The sequence below is a fragment of the Elgaria multicarinata genome, chromosome 6, assembly GCF_023053635.1.
Source record: "Elgaria multicarinata webbii isolate HBS135686 ecotype San Diego chromosome 6, rElgMul1.1.pri, whole genome shotgun sequence".
Taxonomy (NCBI): domain Eukaryota; kingdom Metazoa; phylum Chordata; class Lepidosauria; order Squamata; family Anguidae; genus Elgaria; species Elgaria multicarinata.
In genome coordinates, this window is record NC_086176.1 from 118,514,307 (window position 1) to 118,531,179 (window position 16,873).

General features: G+C 45.6%; 1 protein-coding gene across 2 annotated transcripts in view; it reads right to left on the reverse strand.

Annotated features, from left to right (window-relative positions):
- Positions 1-919: 919 nt before the first annotated feature.
- Positions 920-16,873, reverse strand: part of FAM219A (family with sequence similarity 219 member A) — a 67,088-nt gene continuing 51,134 nt past the window's right edge. Inside the window, exons 3-6 of one of the 2 annotated variants that reach the window (XM_063128336.1) lie at positions 11,089-11,191; positions 3,495-3,575; positions 2,317-2,371; positions 920-1,216 (exon numbers count right to left, since the gene is read on the reverse strand). In XM_063128336.1, coding sequence (XP_062984406.1) covers positions 1,061-1,216; positions 2,317-2,371; positions 3,495-3,575; positions 11,089-11,191 — 395 coding nt within the window. In that variant the 3' untranslated portion in view covers positions 920-1,060. Of the gene's footprint in view, positions 1,220-2,316; positions 2,372-3,494; positions 3,576-11,088; positions 11,192-16,873 lie in introns of both variants that reach the window. The other variant, XM_063128335.1, reaches the window with a different exon arrangement.

A 16,873-nucleotide genomic window follows, 5' to 3' on the forward strand; every position in this document is an offset into this window, starting at 1 on the left:
GACAGGCCACCTGGCACTTGGGAGCCGAAGAGATAAAAATAAAATCCAGCCACTCATGTGTTTGTGGGGGGCGTTCATTTGGGTCAAGAGCCAACTCCTCAAGCGCCCTCTCTTGAATGCACAGAGCCCCTGAAACAAACGTCACCGCTCCCCCAGTTGCTGGAAAAGCCCACCCAAGGCCAGGTTGTGGCAGGGCAGGCACTTGACCAGCGGCTCTTGAGGTACAGCATCTCTTTGGCCACTAAACTGTCAAAGAAACAGACTTTTAAGAGCCCCACAAATGCTTCTCCTCAACTTCCATTCATGGGAACTTCAGGAGGCGCCTTGATCCCAACACAGTATGAGATTTCCCATTTTCTCATGATTTTGGACCACAAACATAAACAAAGGCCAACAAATAAGACTGGATTGAACCTCTGGATAGACCTAATAGACTGTGCGCTGCATTACGTTACACTTAAGAGTTGCTTATTTGAAAGCATGTTGTAAGTACCACTTTCATTCCTTTTGCATGTTGCCTATAACTGATTTCTGATGAAAAGGGCCAGGATGAATGAACAAGGATCTTGTACTTCATTCCTGCTCCCACGTCCCCTGTTCAGGGTCAGTCCATCAAAGAAGAAACAGGTTCCCCAGAATGAATTTCACCCCGTTATTTCCTTCCTGGTCTGAGATTTTTGCATTTAAGTCTCTGATGTCAGCTCCTGTGAACCATGAGAGGTTAGGGGTACCTGCAGCAGCCCCACCTGATTCCATCTCCCCCACAACCCGCCCCCCGCCAAAAAAAACCACCCTGTATATGAATCGTGCAAGCTGTGCCCAGGGCCAAAGGGAGCCCATGGATTTCCCTGACTAAGAATCCACAGCTGGCGTCCCACAGCTTGCTTTACTGTAGTTTTAAATAAAAATGAGAAGAGGATCATAAAAGGAATTTTTTTTTGGTTTCTCCTGGCTCCATGAACACAAAGAGGTGCACGTCCTACCATAGGAGGAAGCAATGGCTGTTAAGTTTTACAGTTATAGTGGAAAGCACTGATCACCCCTTGCCAGGCTTCCCTCATTACTGAATGTGGCAGGCAGTGGAGGAGGTGGCTTGACAGCACATGCAAGTGGGGTTGACCGACTTCGGGGGAATCAGGTCCAGGTCTTCATCGTCCGGGATCTCGTCTAACCGATAGCCATCCTTTAGCAGCTGGATGTTCAAGTCCTGGTTGATCTGCTGCAGACAAAGAGTCGACGAGTCAAACAACAGACCATCCAACCCCGTCTCCCATGTCCAACAGAACTTGGCTGGACAATTATATATGCTGGATGGCATCTGGTCCAGATTTCAAGGGACGAATGCTAGAGAAGATTGAGGGGAGACATGAGAGCACTCTTCAAAGACTTGAAAGGTTGTCACACAGAGGAGGGCCAGGATCTCTTCTCGATCCTCCCAGAGTGCAGGACACGGAATAACAGGCTCAAGTTAAAGGAAGCCAGATTCCAGCTGGACACCAGGAAAAACTTCCTGACTGTTAGAGCAGTATGACAATGGAACCAGTTACCTAGGGAGGTTGTGGGCTCTCCCACACTAGAGGCCTTCAAGAGGCAGCTGGACAATCATCTGTCAGGGCTGCTTTAAGGTAGATTTTTGCAATGAGCAGGGGGTTGGACTCGATGGCCTTATAGGCCCCTTCCAACTCTACTATTCTATGATTCTAAGTTCAATTCCCAATATTTCCAGTTAGCATGGCTGAAGGCTGGATGGGGGGAACTCTGCCTGGGACCCCAGAAGGTGACTACTTGAGGCTGATAGTACTGGACAAAGGCTTTTGCCATCCCTGCTAACTAGAAATTGAACTTGACGTTTTTGGCATGCAAAGTAGTTATCTACCACTGAGCCATAGGGCCAGACCCAGGCTAATTCTTAAAATTCAAGCCTGAATGCCCAAGTTTAGTTAGCATTTACTTGTTTGGATTACCAACTCATTTTTGCAGAAAATTTAAGAACATACTCATTTGCAACATCTTAAAACATTTGCTGTAGGTGGGCTATGTAGCAAGTTCAAGGTGGTATCCCATCCAAGTAGTGGCTGACCCTAGGACTGCTTAACCTCTGTGATGAAACCGTATCAGATCCCTTCAGGCCGTTCTCTGGATTTAGGCTGCAGAAATATGGGTAGGACCAGATGCTTCAGCTAAGGAAAACCAGCACCAGGATATGCTGACTTTTTAGAAACAGCAGTCAACTGTTTAAACCCTTTGCCCTTTGAGGAACAGGACGGCATTTCTTATTCTTGCAAAGAGAACCTAGGTCAAGGGAGTGGAACTCACCTCAGCTGACGAATATCCCGAGGAGGAATATCTGGACATGTCAAAGTCATCATCACTGCAGAAGAAGACAAAGCAGAATGAGGAGGGAACCTTCCACACACGCTGACTTCACTAGCATTCTCAGAGTGAGCATAAGAGCCCTGCTGAATCATATCAAGGTGGGTCCTTCTATCCAAGTCCTTCTATCCAAAGACCTCCGGGGGGAACACAAACAGGAAGGCGACGGATGGTCTTCTCCTGCTTTGGTTTTCATTTAGAGCGGGGATGAGGAACCTCTGGCACGCGGACCAATCTGGCTTGCCAGGTGGGCCTCTCTGGCCCATGGTCCTCTCCCCCTCTACCCCCCTCCCCATAAGAGCAACAGAGCTACAGCTCAGTCCCCTTCACGCCTCCATCAGAAGTGATGGGAGGAGGGAAGAGGACTATGGTGGCTCATTTTCACTCCTCTCCCACGTCACCCGTGCAGGGAACGTGATGAAAGATCAAAGCAGCTCCTGTAGAGAAACAGCAGCAGCAGCAATCCCCTGATACTCTCTATATGTAGTTTAAATTCTCCATATAGAGAGGGGCACAGAGCAATGACTCTTGTCTCTCTCTGCACTGAGAAAAGGAATCTCTCCATGCAGAGAGAGGCACAGAGCAACCGCTCCATGCTTGCCTCTGCACAGAGAAACTCCCCAATGGTGTCAAGGGGTGGGGCTTCAGGGGAAAGGGGGCAGGGCTTTGGGAGGAAGGATCATCTGGCCTCTGGGAGGTGAGCCAGGCAGGAATCTGGTTCCTGGGGGCTAAACTCTTCCCCACTCCTGATTTATAGGTACAATGTGCCCAAACTAAGAGTTTCCATTTAACGACTGTGACTAACAGCCACTTATCAGAGTTTGTCTGATAAGTTTAGCCATCTAACTTAGTGGCTATCATCACACTGTGCTGCACGGAATGCATTTACAATGTTACAAAACAACGTTGTGTTATATGGCCATCACAGTGAGCTGGAAAAACATGCTTTAAAAAGTGAGAATTATTGCTACAACCCTATAAACAACCTTCCTCAATCATGTGCTCCCCCAGTTGTGTGTTGGATGAAAACTCCCCGCACCGCACTCCCCACTGCTTGCATGGCCATAAAGTAACAACTGTATTTTCCTGTATGCAAAGAAGTCAATTATCGCATCCTATACCTGTCTGTGTCCAGCGCTACCAATGGCTTTTCATCAGGACTTTGATCTAATGAAGAATAGCCTTTATTGGGAACAACCAGCCTGAAACGAAAGACAACCATGTAAACCTTGAAAGCACAAGTTGAGAAAGGATTAAAAGGTTGCAAAGCTACTCGAGGTTTATTTCCAACTGCAGTTTGAGCAGTCTTCAAAGGCAGCCCCTCATATCATACATTGCAGCTAATGTCTAGATACTGGACTGGTGGTGGCTGGGAGGGGTCGGATGGAATATTTCTCACAAGTCGTAAAACAGCTCCACTGGCTCCTGGTCTGCTTCTTAGTCCAACTTAAAATGCTGTGCGGGGAGGTTCAGGAGCTGGATGTCTGCAGGGTCTCCTCCTCCAACATGAACCAAGCCTGATCGATATACTCTTCATCTGAGGCTTCCCCCACCAACAGAGATGAGCGGTCACTAAGGAACATCCTCTTCAGCAGTGGCACTCTGTTCAAGGAATGCTCTCCCTGGGAGACTCAGTGCCAAATGTACCATTGTGCCTGGGTCCAGCTCCAGCTGAGAGCCCCCTCCCTCCCGCTGCCAACTGTCTCTGCAGAGGCCATCAGTGGGGAGGAAGCAGCAGCCAGACACCTCTCCATCGTGCCTGGGTCCAGCTCCAGCTCAGAGCCCCCCTTCCTCCTCCTACCAACTGTCTCTGCAGAGGCCACCAGTGAAGGAGGAAGCAGCAGCCAGACATCTCTCCATCGTGCCTGGGTCTGGGTCCAGCTCCAGCTGAGAGCCCCCTCCCTCCTGCTACCAACTGTCTCTGCAGAGGCCACCAGTGAAGGAGGAAGCAGCAGCCAGACATCTCTCCATCGTGCCTGGGTCCGGGTCCAGCTCCAGCTGAGAGCCCCCTCCCTCCTGCTTCCAACTGTCTCTGCAGAACTTTGCAACCAAGAATGTAGTACCTGAATTTGCTTTGCTTTCCCCTCTCCTCCTCCCTCCAAATCCCCTTTCCTTTCATGTCATGTTTTTTAGATTGTAAGCCTGTGGGCAGGGACTGTCAAGAAATATTTGTGTAAGCCGCTGTGAGAGCCTTTTTTGGCTGAATGGCAGGATAAAAATTCTTAAATAAATACATACATACATACATACATAAAATGTAATGCCTTTTAGACACCAATTGGAGATCTCTTATTTATTTGGTATTTAATCTTCAATTCTAGGGATGCTACCTTTCAATTTTATTGTTTTTAAATCTGCTGTGTTTTTTTTTATATAATTGTAAACTGCCTTGGAATTGTTTAGAGACTGAAAGGCGGGGTAAACATTTTAAAAGCATATTTTGTTAACATACAGGTTCATTACATATTCAAAAATTTAATTTAAAATAAAAAAACCACCACACCACTTCTTACCCTCCTGGCTGCAGAAGATGCTTGTAAAACGCTTAAAACATTATACGGACTTTAAAACAAAGAGTCTTGTGGCATCCTTAAGACTAACGCATCTATTATGGCATAATACAAATTATTACGGCGTAGGCTTTCATGCACGAGAGTTCACTTTGTCAGATGCGTGAAATGCCAGTCTCAGCAAATATATATACACACATATATGGATAGAGAGGGAAACATGGCAAAAAGCGGGGGTCACATGACAACAAAATACAAAATGACAAATCAATGAAATGATCATTCAGAATAGCAGGAATTGGCAATAACTAGGGATACTGGAGGAATCCATCCAGGGGGTCAAGTTTGCTGAACTTCTAGCCATCTCCCACACCTGCCCCAGACTTTGACTCGTTTACTCACGAGGAGGCTTGACTCAATGCAGATCAAAGTCAAGGCAGCTTGTGGATTTTCATTTCCCCCCCCTTTCCTTAAAGTGACATTTACATAATTTGCAGTCGCTATTTGCAAAACTTATGCAAATTTCCGCCCGTAATTTGTGGAAATTAAGGCTGCAATATGCTTGAAGTCAGACTGACTGATCTGTAGTTCCCGGGTTCCTCTCCTTTTTGAAGAAGGGGACAACATTAGCCCTCTTCCAGGCGTCCGGCACTTCGTCTGTCTTCCATGATTTTGCAAAGGTAATAGACAGGGTTTCTGCCAGTTCCTTCATTACTCTAGGGTGCAGTTCATTGGGCCCTGGAGATTTGAACTCGTTAAAAGAAATTAGGTGTTCCTTGACCACTTGTTTAACAATCTCAAGCTTCAATCCTGCCCCTTCAGCTTGCACTTCATGTTTAATCAACACGTGTAGCAGGAAGGAAATTTAAGGGCTTGCCCCAGTCCAGGGGGAAATATAGCCTGAGTCAAACGGGGAAGCTGTAGAGTAAGGCCCAGCCATGGGAAGCCAGACACCCGGGAACTCAGTTCTACCAGGCTTCTCACAAGCTTATGAGCCACGAGGGGGTGTGAGTGTTAGGATGTTTATATGGCCTATCTTCATAGAATCATAGACTAGCAGAGTTGGAAGGGGCCTACAAGGCCATCAAGTTCAACCCCCTGCTCAATGCAGGAATCCACCCTACAGCATACTTGACAGAGGGTTGTCCAGCTGCCTCTTGAATGCCTCCAGTGTGGGAGAGCCCACAACCTCCCTAGGTAACTGGTTCCATTGCAGTACTGCTCTAACAGTCAGGAAGTTTTTCCTGATGTTCAGCTGGAATCTGGCTTCCTTTAACTTGAGCCCGTTATTCCGTGTCCTGCACTCTGGGAGGATCGAGAAGAGATCCTGGCCCTCCTCTGTGTGACAACCTTTTAAGTATTTGAAGAGTGCTCTCATGTCCCCCTCAATCTTCTCTTCTCCAGGCTAAACATGCCCAGTTCTTTCAGTCTTTCCTCATAGGGCTTTGTTTCCAGACCCCTGATCATCCTGGCTGCCCTCCTCTGAACACGCTCCAGCTTGTCTGCGTCCTTCTTGAATTGTGGAGCCCAGAACTGGACGCAATACTCTAGATGAGGCCTAACCAGGGCCGAATAGAGAGGAACCAGTACCTCCCGTGATCTGGAAGCTATACTTTTATTAATGCAGCCCAAAATAGCATTTGCCTTTCTTCCATCTTTGTGGAATGGGAGCAACCTGGACGATGAAGGGTTGGAGACATTTTTCAGTTTGCTCATTAGTAGCATGTCCTGTAGAAAATCCAGTTACACAATCAATATTTCTTCTCTCCCCTAGAGTGACACAATTATATTAGTAACTGCTGAGCTACCTCCTATACAGCAGAGTTTTAAACTCAAGAATCCATTGATGAGGCACTATTATGAAAAATGCTTTATGGATTTAACCATGGACTATTTGGGGCACAGATGCATTTTTTAAATTTTTTTAAAGAGGGAGGCACCAGATACCAGCAAAACACTTTGTGGTAAAAGCAGGCAACAGCAGCAATTCTCTCTACTTTTTTAGGGACATTTTCTTATTCAAGAGCTCTTCCCAAATACCTCTTCTGTATAAATCAAGTTTCAAAAGAGAAAAAGTAGATCCTTGACATTCTTTGGGCTTAGAAAGAGATTTTTCTATCCTTGTAGGAGGTCTAGCCAAAGCTCTCGTTCCCTTTAACAGATGTGCAGTGCATCCATTTATAAAATATGCAAAGGTAGGCACTTTGGAGATATTACTTTTCCATTAATTCTTCCCCATTATTTACTTGATCAAATCATCATTAGTGCTCAATTTTGGAATAAATTCCACAGTATTTAAATCCATTTAAAAATTAACTACCCATTTCTTCAACCGTAAACTCTCTGCGCACTCTCAAGTTTCTACTTCAATCCACAAAACTGGAAACGTAACACGGAATATTGGGTTTGTCTTTATTCCAACAAGAGCAGCAAAATCACACTGAAGTGCCTCAAGAGCTGGGAAGCCAACATATTTCAAAGAATACTTTGGAGGGGGTGGTGAAATAGGGAATGTCAAATCCAAAGCCTCGAATCAATCTCCATAGACGCTTGTTTGATCTCTACTGGTTGGATAGGTTAACAATCTGTTAGGACCTACCAGCTCAAACTGCACTTCCTGAATTCAGTAAGTGTCTCACGCTCCTATTCTCTCATAGGGACATCCTGACAGATTCTCGACTCAATCAGAACAACAGAGGCTACTGAACCAGGCCAAGGTGGGCACATTAAGTCCAAGAAGATACCAACAGTTGCCAGCCAGATATGTAGAGCTCTTCCTCAGGCCCCCTCCTCATGGAGCCGTGGCAGATATTGATCTGATGTAGGAGTTTTTTTGGTGGTGATGACTTATTCAAATACCCTCTCCAAGGAGGTGTGTCTGGTGCCAACTCACTGAATCAAAGACTTGGAAAGAACCTCAAAAAGTTCCAATGCAGGAAAACTGCAATCACAGCATCCTTTATAGGTGGCCATCCGGCCTCTGTTTAAAAATTCGTAAAAAGAAAAGAAGAAAGAAAAGAAGAAAAAGGAAAAAGGAGAGTCCACCACCTTTTGAGGCAGGCTGTTTCACAGTTCAACAGCTTGTACCATCAGTAAGTTCTTCCTAATATTTAGACGAAATCCTTTTTCTTCTAATTTCAACTCCTCTCTGAAGCAAGAGAAAACAAATTTGCTCCTTCATCCATGTGGCAGCCTTCAAATATTTGAAGATGGCTATCATGTCTCCTCTTAACTGTCTCCTCTCCAAGCTAAACATGCCCAACTCCTTCAGCCTTTCCTCATAGGACTTGGGGCCTGTATCCACCCTCCTCTGGATACATTCCAATTTGTCCATATTGTCCTTAATTTGGGGTGCCCAGAACTAGACACAATACTCCAGGGAAGATCTGACAAAAACAATATGGAGCGGTACCATTACATCTTGTGATCTGGACGCCACACATCTTTTAGTGCAGCCTAGAACTGCATTTGGTTTTTAACCCATCGCATGGCACTGCTGACTCACATTTGGTCTCGGGTCTGCGAAAACCCCTAGACTAGAACTGGCCTTATCATGAGGCAGGAAGAGACAAGTTAACTCAGTTGGGAGATTCTGACTCCTTTTCAAAAGCCGTGCCTGGTAATGGCCCCCCTTGTGCCTTCTCCAAAAAGTTGAGTCAACAAAAGCAACAGAGCTTTCTTTCAAGTGAACTTCCATATCTAAGGCACCAGAGGGCAATGGAGAGAGAGTACGGGGAGGAAGAAATACCCTATTTCTTCGATTCTAAGACACGCTCCCCCCGCCCCCATATAAACATCTCTAAAATTGGGGTGTGTCTTAGAATCGCAGGTGTGTCAGGGTTTTTTTTTCTGTTGGTGGTGCTGAAATTAGTGTGCGTCTTACAATCGATGGCATCTTACAATCGAAGAAATACAGTAATTGTGATGCGGTGGAGGTTGTTGGGATCATGGAAGCAGGGAGGTGGGGGCGGTTTCTAGTTCTTTTGGTCGAGGAGTACTACACTGCTTTGGGATGACTCACACCAGGAGTCTGGCGTATACGACAATCCTCATATGCACATTTGCTAAAGAATACGTGCCACTGGAGCAAGTGGCACTTCTGAATAAACATAATGGATAGGATCATAGAATCACAGAATAGCAGAGTTGGAAGGGGCCTACAAGGCCATCAAGTCCAACCCACTGCTCAATGCAGGAATCCACCCTAAAGCATCCCTGACAGAGGGTTGTCCAGCTGCGTCTTGAAGGCCTCTAGTGTGGGAGAGCCCACAACCTCCCTAGGTAACTGATTCCATTGTCGCACTGCTCTAACAGTCAGACTTCATAAACTTAATTCCAAATGCACAAACGGGCAGAGGCAAAGTGCACATAAACCCAAAGGACATACTGCAGTTTACGGCAAATATTTATCTCTGTTCCTGCCTCAACTCTTTGAGTTTTGGGGGCCCATTTATTTGGAAGGGAAGTGAAAGGAGGATCACAGCAGTGTGGATTACGCTTGCTCTATCTACTGATCTGAAATAAAACGTTCCTTTAAACCCAACTCAATGTGTGTTCACAGTACTATGTACCTTAACCTGGGGGGTTGGGTGGGATGGCAAAGGGTAATTTGCTGCTCCGCCTCAGGAACCAAAGAGTCCTAGATCCTTCCCACATGTGCTGCTGTCAAACCCAGTGTCAACCATCCTACATTTGCACATTTGATTCTTAATACCAACATGTATTTATTTAATTATTATGTTTATATGCCACCTTTTTTCCTCTTGTAAGAATCATAGAATAGCAGAGTTGGAAGGGGCCTACAAGGCCATCGAGTCCAACCCCTTGCTCAATGCAGGAATCCAACCTAAAGCATCCCTGACAGATGGTTGTCCAGCTGCCTCTTGAAGGCCTCTAGTGTGGGAGAGCCCACCACCTCCCTAGGTAACTGGTTCCATTGTCGTACTGCTCTAACAGTCAGGAAGTTTTTCCTGATGTCCAGCCGGAATCTGGCTTCCTTTAACTTGAGCCCATTATTCCGTGTCCTGCACTCTGGGAGGATCGAGAAGAGATCCTGGCCCTCCTCTGTGTGACAACCTTTTAAGTATTTGAAGAGTGCTCTCATGTCTCCCCTCAATCTTCTCTTCTCCAGGCTAAACATGCCCAGTTCTTTCAGTCTCTCTTTATAGGGCTTTGTTTCTAGACCCCTGATCATCCTGGTTGCCCTCCTCTGAACACGCTCCAGCTTGTCTGCGTCCTTCTTGAATTGTGGAGCCCAGAACTGGACGCAATACTCTAGATGAGGCCTAACCAGGGCCGTAAAGAGAGGAACCAGTACCTCCCGTGATTTGGAAGCTATACTTCTATTAATGCAGCCCAAAATAGCATTTGCCTTTCTTGCAGCCATATCGCACTGTTGGCTCATATACAACAATTCCAAGATCCTTCTCGTTTGTAGTATTGCTGAGCCAAGTATCCCCCATCTTGTAACTGTGCCTTTGGTTTCTATTTCCCAAATGTCAAACTTGGCATTTCATAGAATCATAGAATAGCAGAGTTGGAAGGGGCCTACAAGGCCATCGAGTCCAACCCCCTGCTCAATTTATCCCTATTGAATTTCATTCTGTTGAATGAAAACCGAGGCAGCTCACATGGTCCTCCTCCTCTTCTCCATTTTATCCTCGCAACAACAACCCAGTGACTGGCCCAGAGTCCCCGAGGGACCTTCCACGGCCGAGTGGGAACAAGAACCCGGATCTCCCCAGTCCCAAGCCAACACTCCAACCACTGCACCACACTGGCTCTCATATTCCTTATTCTATTATCTTTTAAATTAACAGGGTTTTTTTTTTTTCTTGTCTGACTCTTGTTTTTATTTGGCTTGATCGTTTCTGTTGCTGCTGTGCCTGTTTTATGCCCATTACTGTGTTGTTTTGAGCAGGTTTTAATCTTAGATGTGTTGGCTGCTCTGGGACCTCTTGTGGGGTTGAAGAGAGGAATATAGGTGGATGAAAAAAACGAACAACCCTCCCCCGGTGCTTCCTGACTCCTGCCCCCTCCCCTCCACAGCAGTATCGTGGGTATACTGCTTTTGAACCAATACAAACCCATCTGTTATGAACTTGTCTAATCCCCTTTTAAGGCCGCTGCCACCTCTCAACACCACGAGGAAGCGTGCATGAAGAAAAGCCCTGCCCGCCCCAACTGAAGTCCACGTACGCAATACCTTGTTCGTGCCATCACATTGTTCTTCTTGGGCTGTTGGTTAACGGGGCTCCCCAAGTTGCCATTTTTCAGAGACCCCTTACGCGCCAACTCTCTCTGTTTCTCTGCAGAAGGAAAGGTAGACATGAACACACAGTTTAGCGAAGCTGCTTCTCTTTATGAAGCCTATTCCTTATCTAGCAAGGAGAGCCAAAGGTGACCCATTCTTCTTTGTGAAAGAGGGGTGGGAAAAGGCATTGCCCCTCTTAATCTTCTCTTGCCGTTCCTGATGTACTACAAAGCAAGAATTACTCATTTTGGAAACAAGGAATGTGTGTTTTTGGTCTCTTGAACATGAACTCCAGTGTGACCAAAAGGAAGGCCCACTCTGACACCTGACACAGACACTGGGCAGAGACACTATTTCGGAAACATCACCAGGGACAGTGCTCAGTGGTGCCCCCTGCAGCTTTGTGGCTTCCTTTGTCACACCGATCCTTGGCGTTTTTTAACAGACCCTAAAGACTATTTCATTAAGTCTTCGCCTAATTAATATTATTCCAGCTCCATGTATTTTAACAGATACCGTGGGTTTTTTTTAGATAGTATTGTTAGGTATTATATTGTTTTCATATTTATTTGTAAGCTGCCTGGGGATAGAAATGCTTAAAATAAATATAATTACCCTTTTATCTCTCCCATTTATCATATCCCCTATCCACTTATGTGCTTGTCTGAGAAAAGCTTCATATGCATCACCTTCTGCATAGAATAGTAGAGTTGGAAGGGGCCTATAAAGCCATTGAGTCCAACCCCCTGCTTAATGCAGGAATCCACCTTAAAGCATCCCTGACAGATGGTTCTCCAGCTACTTCTTGAATGCCTCTAGTGTGGCAGAGGCCACGACCTCCCTAGGTCATTGGTGCCATTGTCATACTGCTCTAACAGACAAGAAATTTTTCCTGACGTCCAGCTGGAATCTGGCTTCCTGTAACTTGAGCCCGTTATTCCATGTCCTGCACTCTGGGAGGATCAGGAAGAGATCATACAAGACATCAACAAGTTATCATACTCTTGTTTTTATACTGTTGTTTTTATGTTTTTGTATACTTTTTAATGTTTACCGTTTTAACTTTTGTGAACCGTCCAGAGAGCTTAGGCTGTGGGGCGGAATATAAATGTAATAAATAAATAAATATAAATAAAATAAATAAATAAATCCTGGCCTGCCAGATGATTTCCAAACACTCGTTACTTGACCGACACAGCAATTACTTCTGCATTTCAACTTAATAGTACATCGTTTCCTTTGATTTACTGCTACAAACAGAATGCAGCAGCTTGGCTGTTGTCTGGAGTTGCCCCTTTCCAGCATGCAACTCCTTTGTTGAGGGAACTGCACTGGCTGCCTATTAACTACCAGGCCAGGTTTAAGGCTCCTGTACTAGTGTATAAAGGCCTAAACAAATGGGGACCAGGATACCTGAGAGTGTGCCTTATCACAGAATCATAGAATAGCAGAGTTGGAAAGGGCCTACAAGGCCATCGAGTCCAACCCCCTGCTCAATGCAGGAATCCACCCTAAAGAATCCCTGACAGATGGTTGTCCAGCTGCCTCTTGAAGGCCTCTAGTGTGGGAGGGCCCACAACCTCCCTAGGTCATTGGTTCTACTGATTCTGATTCCATAGTCGTACTGCTCTAACAGTCAGGAAGTTTTCCCTGATGTCCAGCTGGAATCTGGCTTCCTGTAACTTGAGCCCGTTATTCCGTGTCCTGTACTCTGGGAGGATCGAGAAGGGATCCTGGCCCTCCCCTGTGTGACAACCTTTTAAGGATTTGAAGAGTGCTATCAAGTCTCCCCTCAATCTTCTCTTCTCCGGGCTAAACATGCCCAGTTCTTTCAGTCTCTCTTCATAGGGCTTTGTTTCCAGAACCCTGATCATCCTGGTTGCCCTCCTCTGAACACGCTCCAGCTTATCTGCATCCTTCTTGAATTGTGGAGCCCAGAACTGGACGCAATACTCTAGATGAGGCCTAACCAGGGCCGAATAGAGAGGAACCAGTACCTCCCGTGATTTGGAAGCTCTACTTCTATTAATGCAGCCCAAAATAGCATTTGCCTTTCGTGCAGCCATATCGCACTGTTGGCTCATATTCAGCTTGCGATCTACAACAATTCCAAGATCCTTCTCATTTGTAGTATTGCTGAGCCAAGTGTCCCCCATCTTGTAACTGTGCATTTGGTTTCTATTCCCTAAATGTAGAACTTGGCATTTATCCCTATTAAATTTCATTCTGTTGTTTTCAGCCCGGCACTCCAGCCTATCAAGATCACTTTGAAGTTTGTTTCTGTCTTCCGGGGTATTAGCTATCCCACCCAATTTTGTGTCATCTGCAAATTTGATCAGCGTTCCCTGCACCTCCTCATCCAAATCATTAATAAAAATGTTGAAGAGCACTGGGCCCAGGACTGAGCCCTGCGGTACCCCACTCGTTGCCTCTCCCCAGTTTGAGAAGGTTCCATTGAGAAGTACTCTTTGAGTCCGATTCTGTAGCCAACTGTGGATCTACCTAATAGATGTTCCATCTAGCCCACTTTTAGCTAGTTTGTTAATCAGAATATCATGGGGCACTTTGTCAAAAGCTTTGCTGAAGTCAAGATATATGACGTCCGCAGCATTCCCACAGTCCCCAAGGGAGGTTACCCAATCAAAAAATGAGATCAAATTAGTTTGACAGGTTTTTTTCCTGACAAATCCATGTTAGCTTCTTCTCCCCTATCAACCTGCCTGTTCACTGAGGCAATCTGAGGGCATGTTCCTAGTGGTTGCACATGGACCTATGGTCCAACTGGGGTCCACCAGGAGAAGAGCCTCCAGTGTGGTGGCCCCCTTCCTATGGAATTCCTTCCCTGCCTTTGGAGGTCAGGCAGGTGCTAACGTTGTATTGCTTTTGGCGCCTCCTGAAGACATTATTGTTCCATGAAGCTTTCTGCGAATGACTAGCCGTGGTGGTTTTATCTGAACCTTGTTTTTTTTAATGTAAACTTTAATGTTTTTATTCTGTTTTTATTCTTTTATCCTATCTGTTCTCTGCTCCGAAAAATTTGGATAGGGAGCGGTATTCAACTATTGTAAATAAATTTAAAACACACACACACACAACGTATTACGATTTTGAAGATTAAGAAATTGTCTCTGGCAGGCAAGCAGCTAAAAAGGGTACGGCAAAGTGAAGGGTGACAAAGCATCAGGGCTCCCACAATTCTGTGTGGCTTGTTTTTACAGGAGCAGGACAGGGAGGTGAAAGGAAGGGCAGCGCAAAGCTTCAGGGAATAAACAAAGCCTTTTGCTTGTCTCCGGTTCAACATCAAAAAAAGAAAAGGGAGGCGAAAGCCCCCGTTGTTCTCCTGATCAGCTCCTTTGCTTTTCACTTGGAGAAGAAGCGTAGCTCGATGCATCATGCAGCAGGGTCCGCCCTGGGAGAATCGTGCGTGTCACAACGGCCGCCGGCCATGGGTTGCCGGCCAACTAAAGCCATTTGTGACGGCAAGAATTCCATTTACAACCCTGCTGCCAGCCATGACCCCCACCCAGTTCACATCCCATAAGAACAAGCTTTATTTCCTTCTAGCTGAATCAGGCACAATCACCCTTATGAGACAGCAAGCGGAATTTGATTCCTGGAAGCCCAAGAAGTTCATGTTTCTGAAATGCCGTTCCAAAGAGGCATCTGTGGCAATTTTCTGCTGCGTGTTTCTCAAATGTTGAGCTATGCACTCCACTAAATTCAGCCTCACCCACATAACCTGCACCACTTCTGCAGGTGAGCATGTAGGGATTCTTGGACTTTGACATAGGGCAGTTTGGGGAGGAGAATGAGGCCCATCAAAGCAGCAATTAGACAATCTGGGGGCATCTTCCATGTTGCTTCAAACTCCACTTTTCAAAGGAGGATGCCAAGCGGCAGTACAGCCTAGGTTGATATACCAACTACGCCCTCATCTGGACAGAGATCACGTAGCTACAGTTATCCATGCTCTGATAACCTCTCGTTTGGATTACTGCAATGCGTTATACTTGGGGCTGCCTTTGAAAACGGTCCAGAGGAGATCTGTGCCCATCAGGGTGGGGTGAGCGGGGAATTTTTTAAAAAAATACTTACTGTTTTGTGCCCAAGCGCTTGTGCGCTCCTTTTCTTTTAAAGAAATAAACAAAATGGTGGATGCAACGTCCTTTTCCTCCTAGGACGTTGCACGCCGCGTGTAGACAAGGGGGATATCTTGCGATAACCATTATCACGAGATCGTCCCTCCTCCGTCACGCTAGACCCTTTAGGTCTAGCCATGGCCATAGTTACACATCTTGAAAGAGCTTTGCTCCTGCACTCTCCCTCCCAACGACACAGTCTAATGAATTAGGCAGGATCAAGTGGGGGGAAGATTTCCTTTTCATGATATCCATCAGGAGAAAGGAGAGTGCAGCAGTTAAGTCATTTTCTGAAAGGAAAGTGCAGCAGTTAAGTCATTTGCTGAAAGGCTGGTTAGTCAGGTTAAGTTTCTTGAGAAGAAATTAAAAAATTCTTCTAGTGTGCATCTGAGGAAAAAGATCAATAAATTGGTATTTAGGGAAATTACGTTGTTCCATTCTTCTTCAGGATTCTTATTGCTTTTCATCACTTCAGTTAACCTGCTGAAAGAAGCCAATTGCAGACCGCACTCAAGGGGCTTCTTACCTTCTCTGCCAAAATTAAGAGTTCTTAAAAGTGTTTGAGCTGTTATCAGGCTACACCACTCTTGGTCTATCAGGCTTGGAACAATTACATTTTCTCCCAGCATATCATCCATCATCCATCATTTCTGTTCCAAGTAAAAAGCATCCCAACCCTCCTTTTATTCTCAGGATCTCAAAGTGGGAAAGAGGAAACATAGGACTTTGAAAAGTACACTCCTGAACCCTGCATTGAGGTAGATCATGGCTGTAACTCAGAGAAAGTTTAGTGTTTTAAGCCCAATTGACTGTAATGACTCATATGCATTAATATTCTTTCTCTAAATCGCTCCCAGTGCAGAAAGAAGAGCATCTCAGAAGTGCAGCGATTACAAAACCCAGATTTCCTTCTCCTTATTTATTTATTGCGTTTTTATACCACCCAATAGCCGAAGCTCCCTGGGCAGGTCACTTAGTGCCTAACCCTCTTTAATTAAATCCAGACTTGTGGAGACAAGGGAGACAGTCGTCCTTCTGTTCCACCTGGACTGTCTCCTCACCTGCCAAAGGGCCATCTAACACCAACAGCCCTGTTGGGTAAGAACAACAGATGCTTGATTTGTCTTAAAGGTATGGCTCTTGGTGGGGATGGGGGGCATTTGGCCCTCCAATTATGGTTGGGCTGCAACCCTAGTCATCCCTCATCACTGGTTATGCCAGCTAAGGGCTGATGGGAATTGCAGTTTAACATCAGCGGGAAGGAGGGCTACTAGGAGGAGGCTTTCTCCGCTGTGGCACCCCGGCTGTGGAATGAGCTCCCCAGAGAGGTCCGCCTGGCGCCTACACTGTACTCTTTTTGTCGCCAGCTGAAGACCTTTTTATTTTCTCAGCATTTTAACACTTAATTTTAACTTAAATTTAAATTTTACTGTTCTAACTCTGTATTTTAATCTTATATCAATTTTACTGTGTGGTTTTATCCTGGTTGTGCTTTTGATACTGTATTTTGTATTTGTGCTTTTAACCTGTTGGTTGTTTTATTACGGTTTTAATTTTTGTGAACCGCCCAGAGAGCTTTGGCTATTGGGCGGTATAAA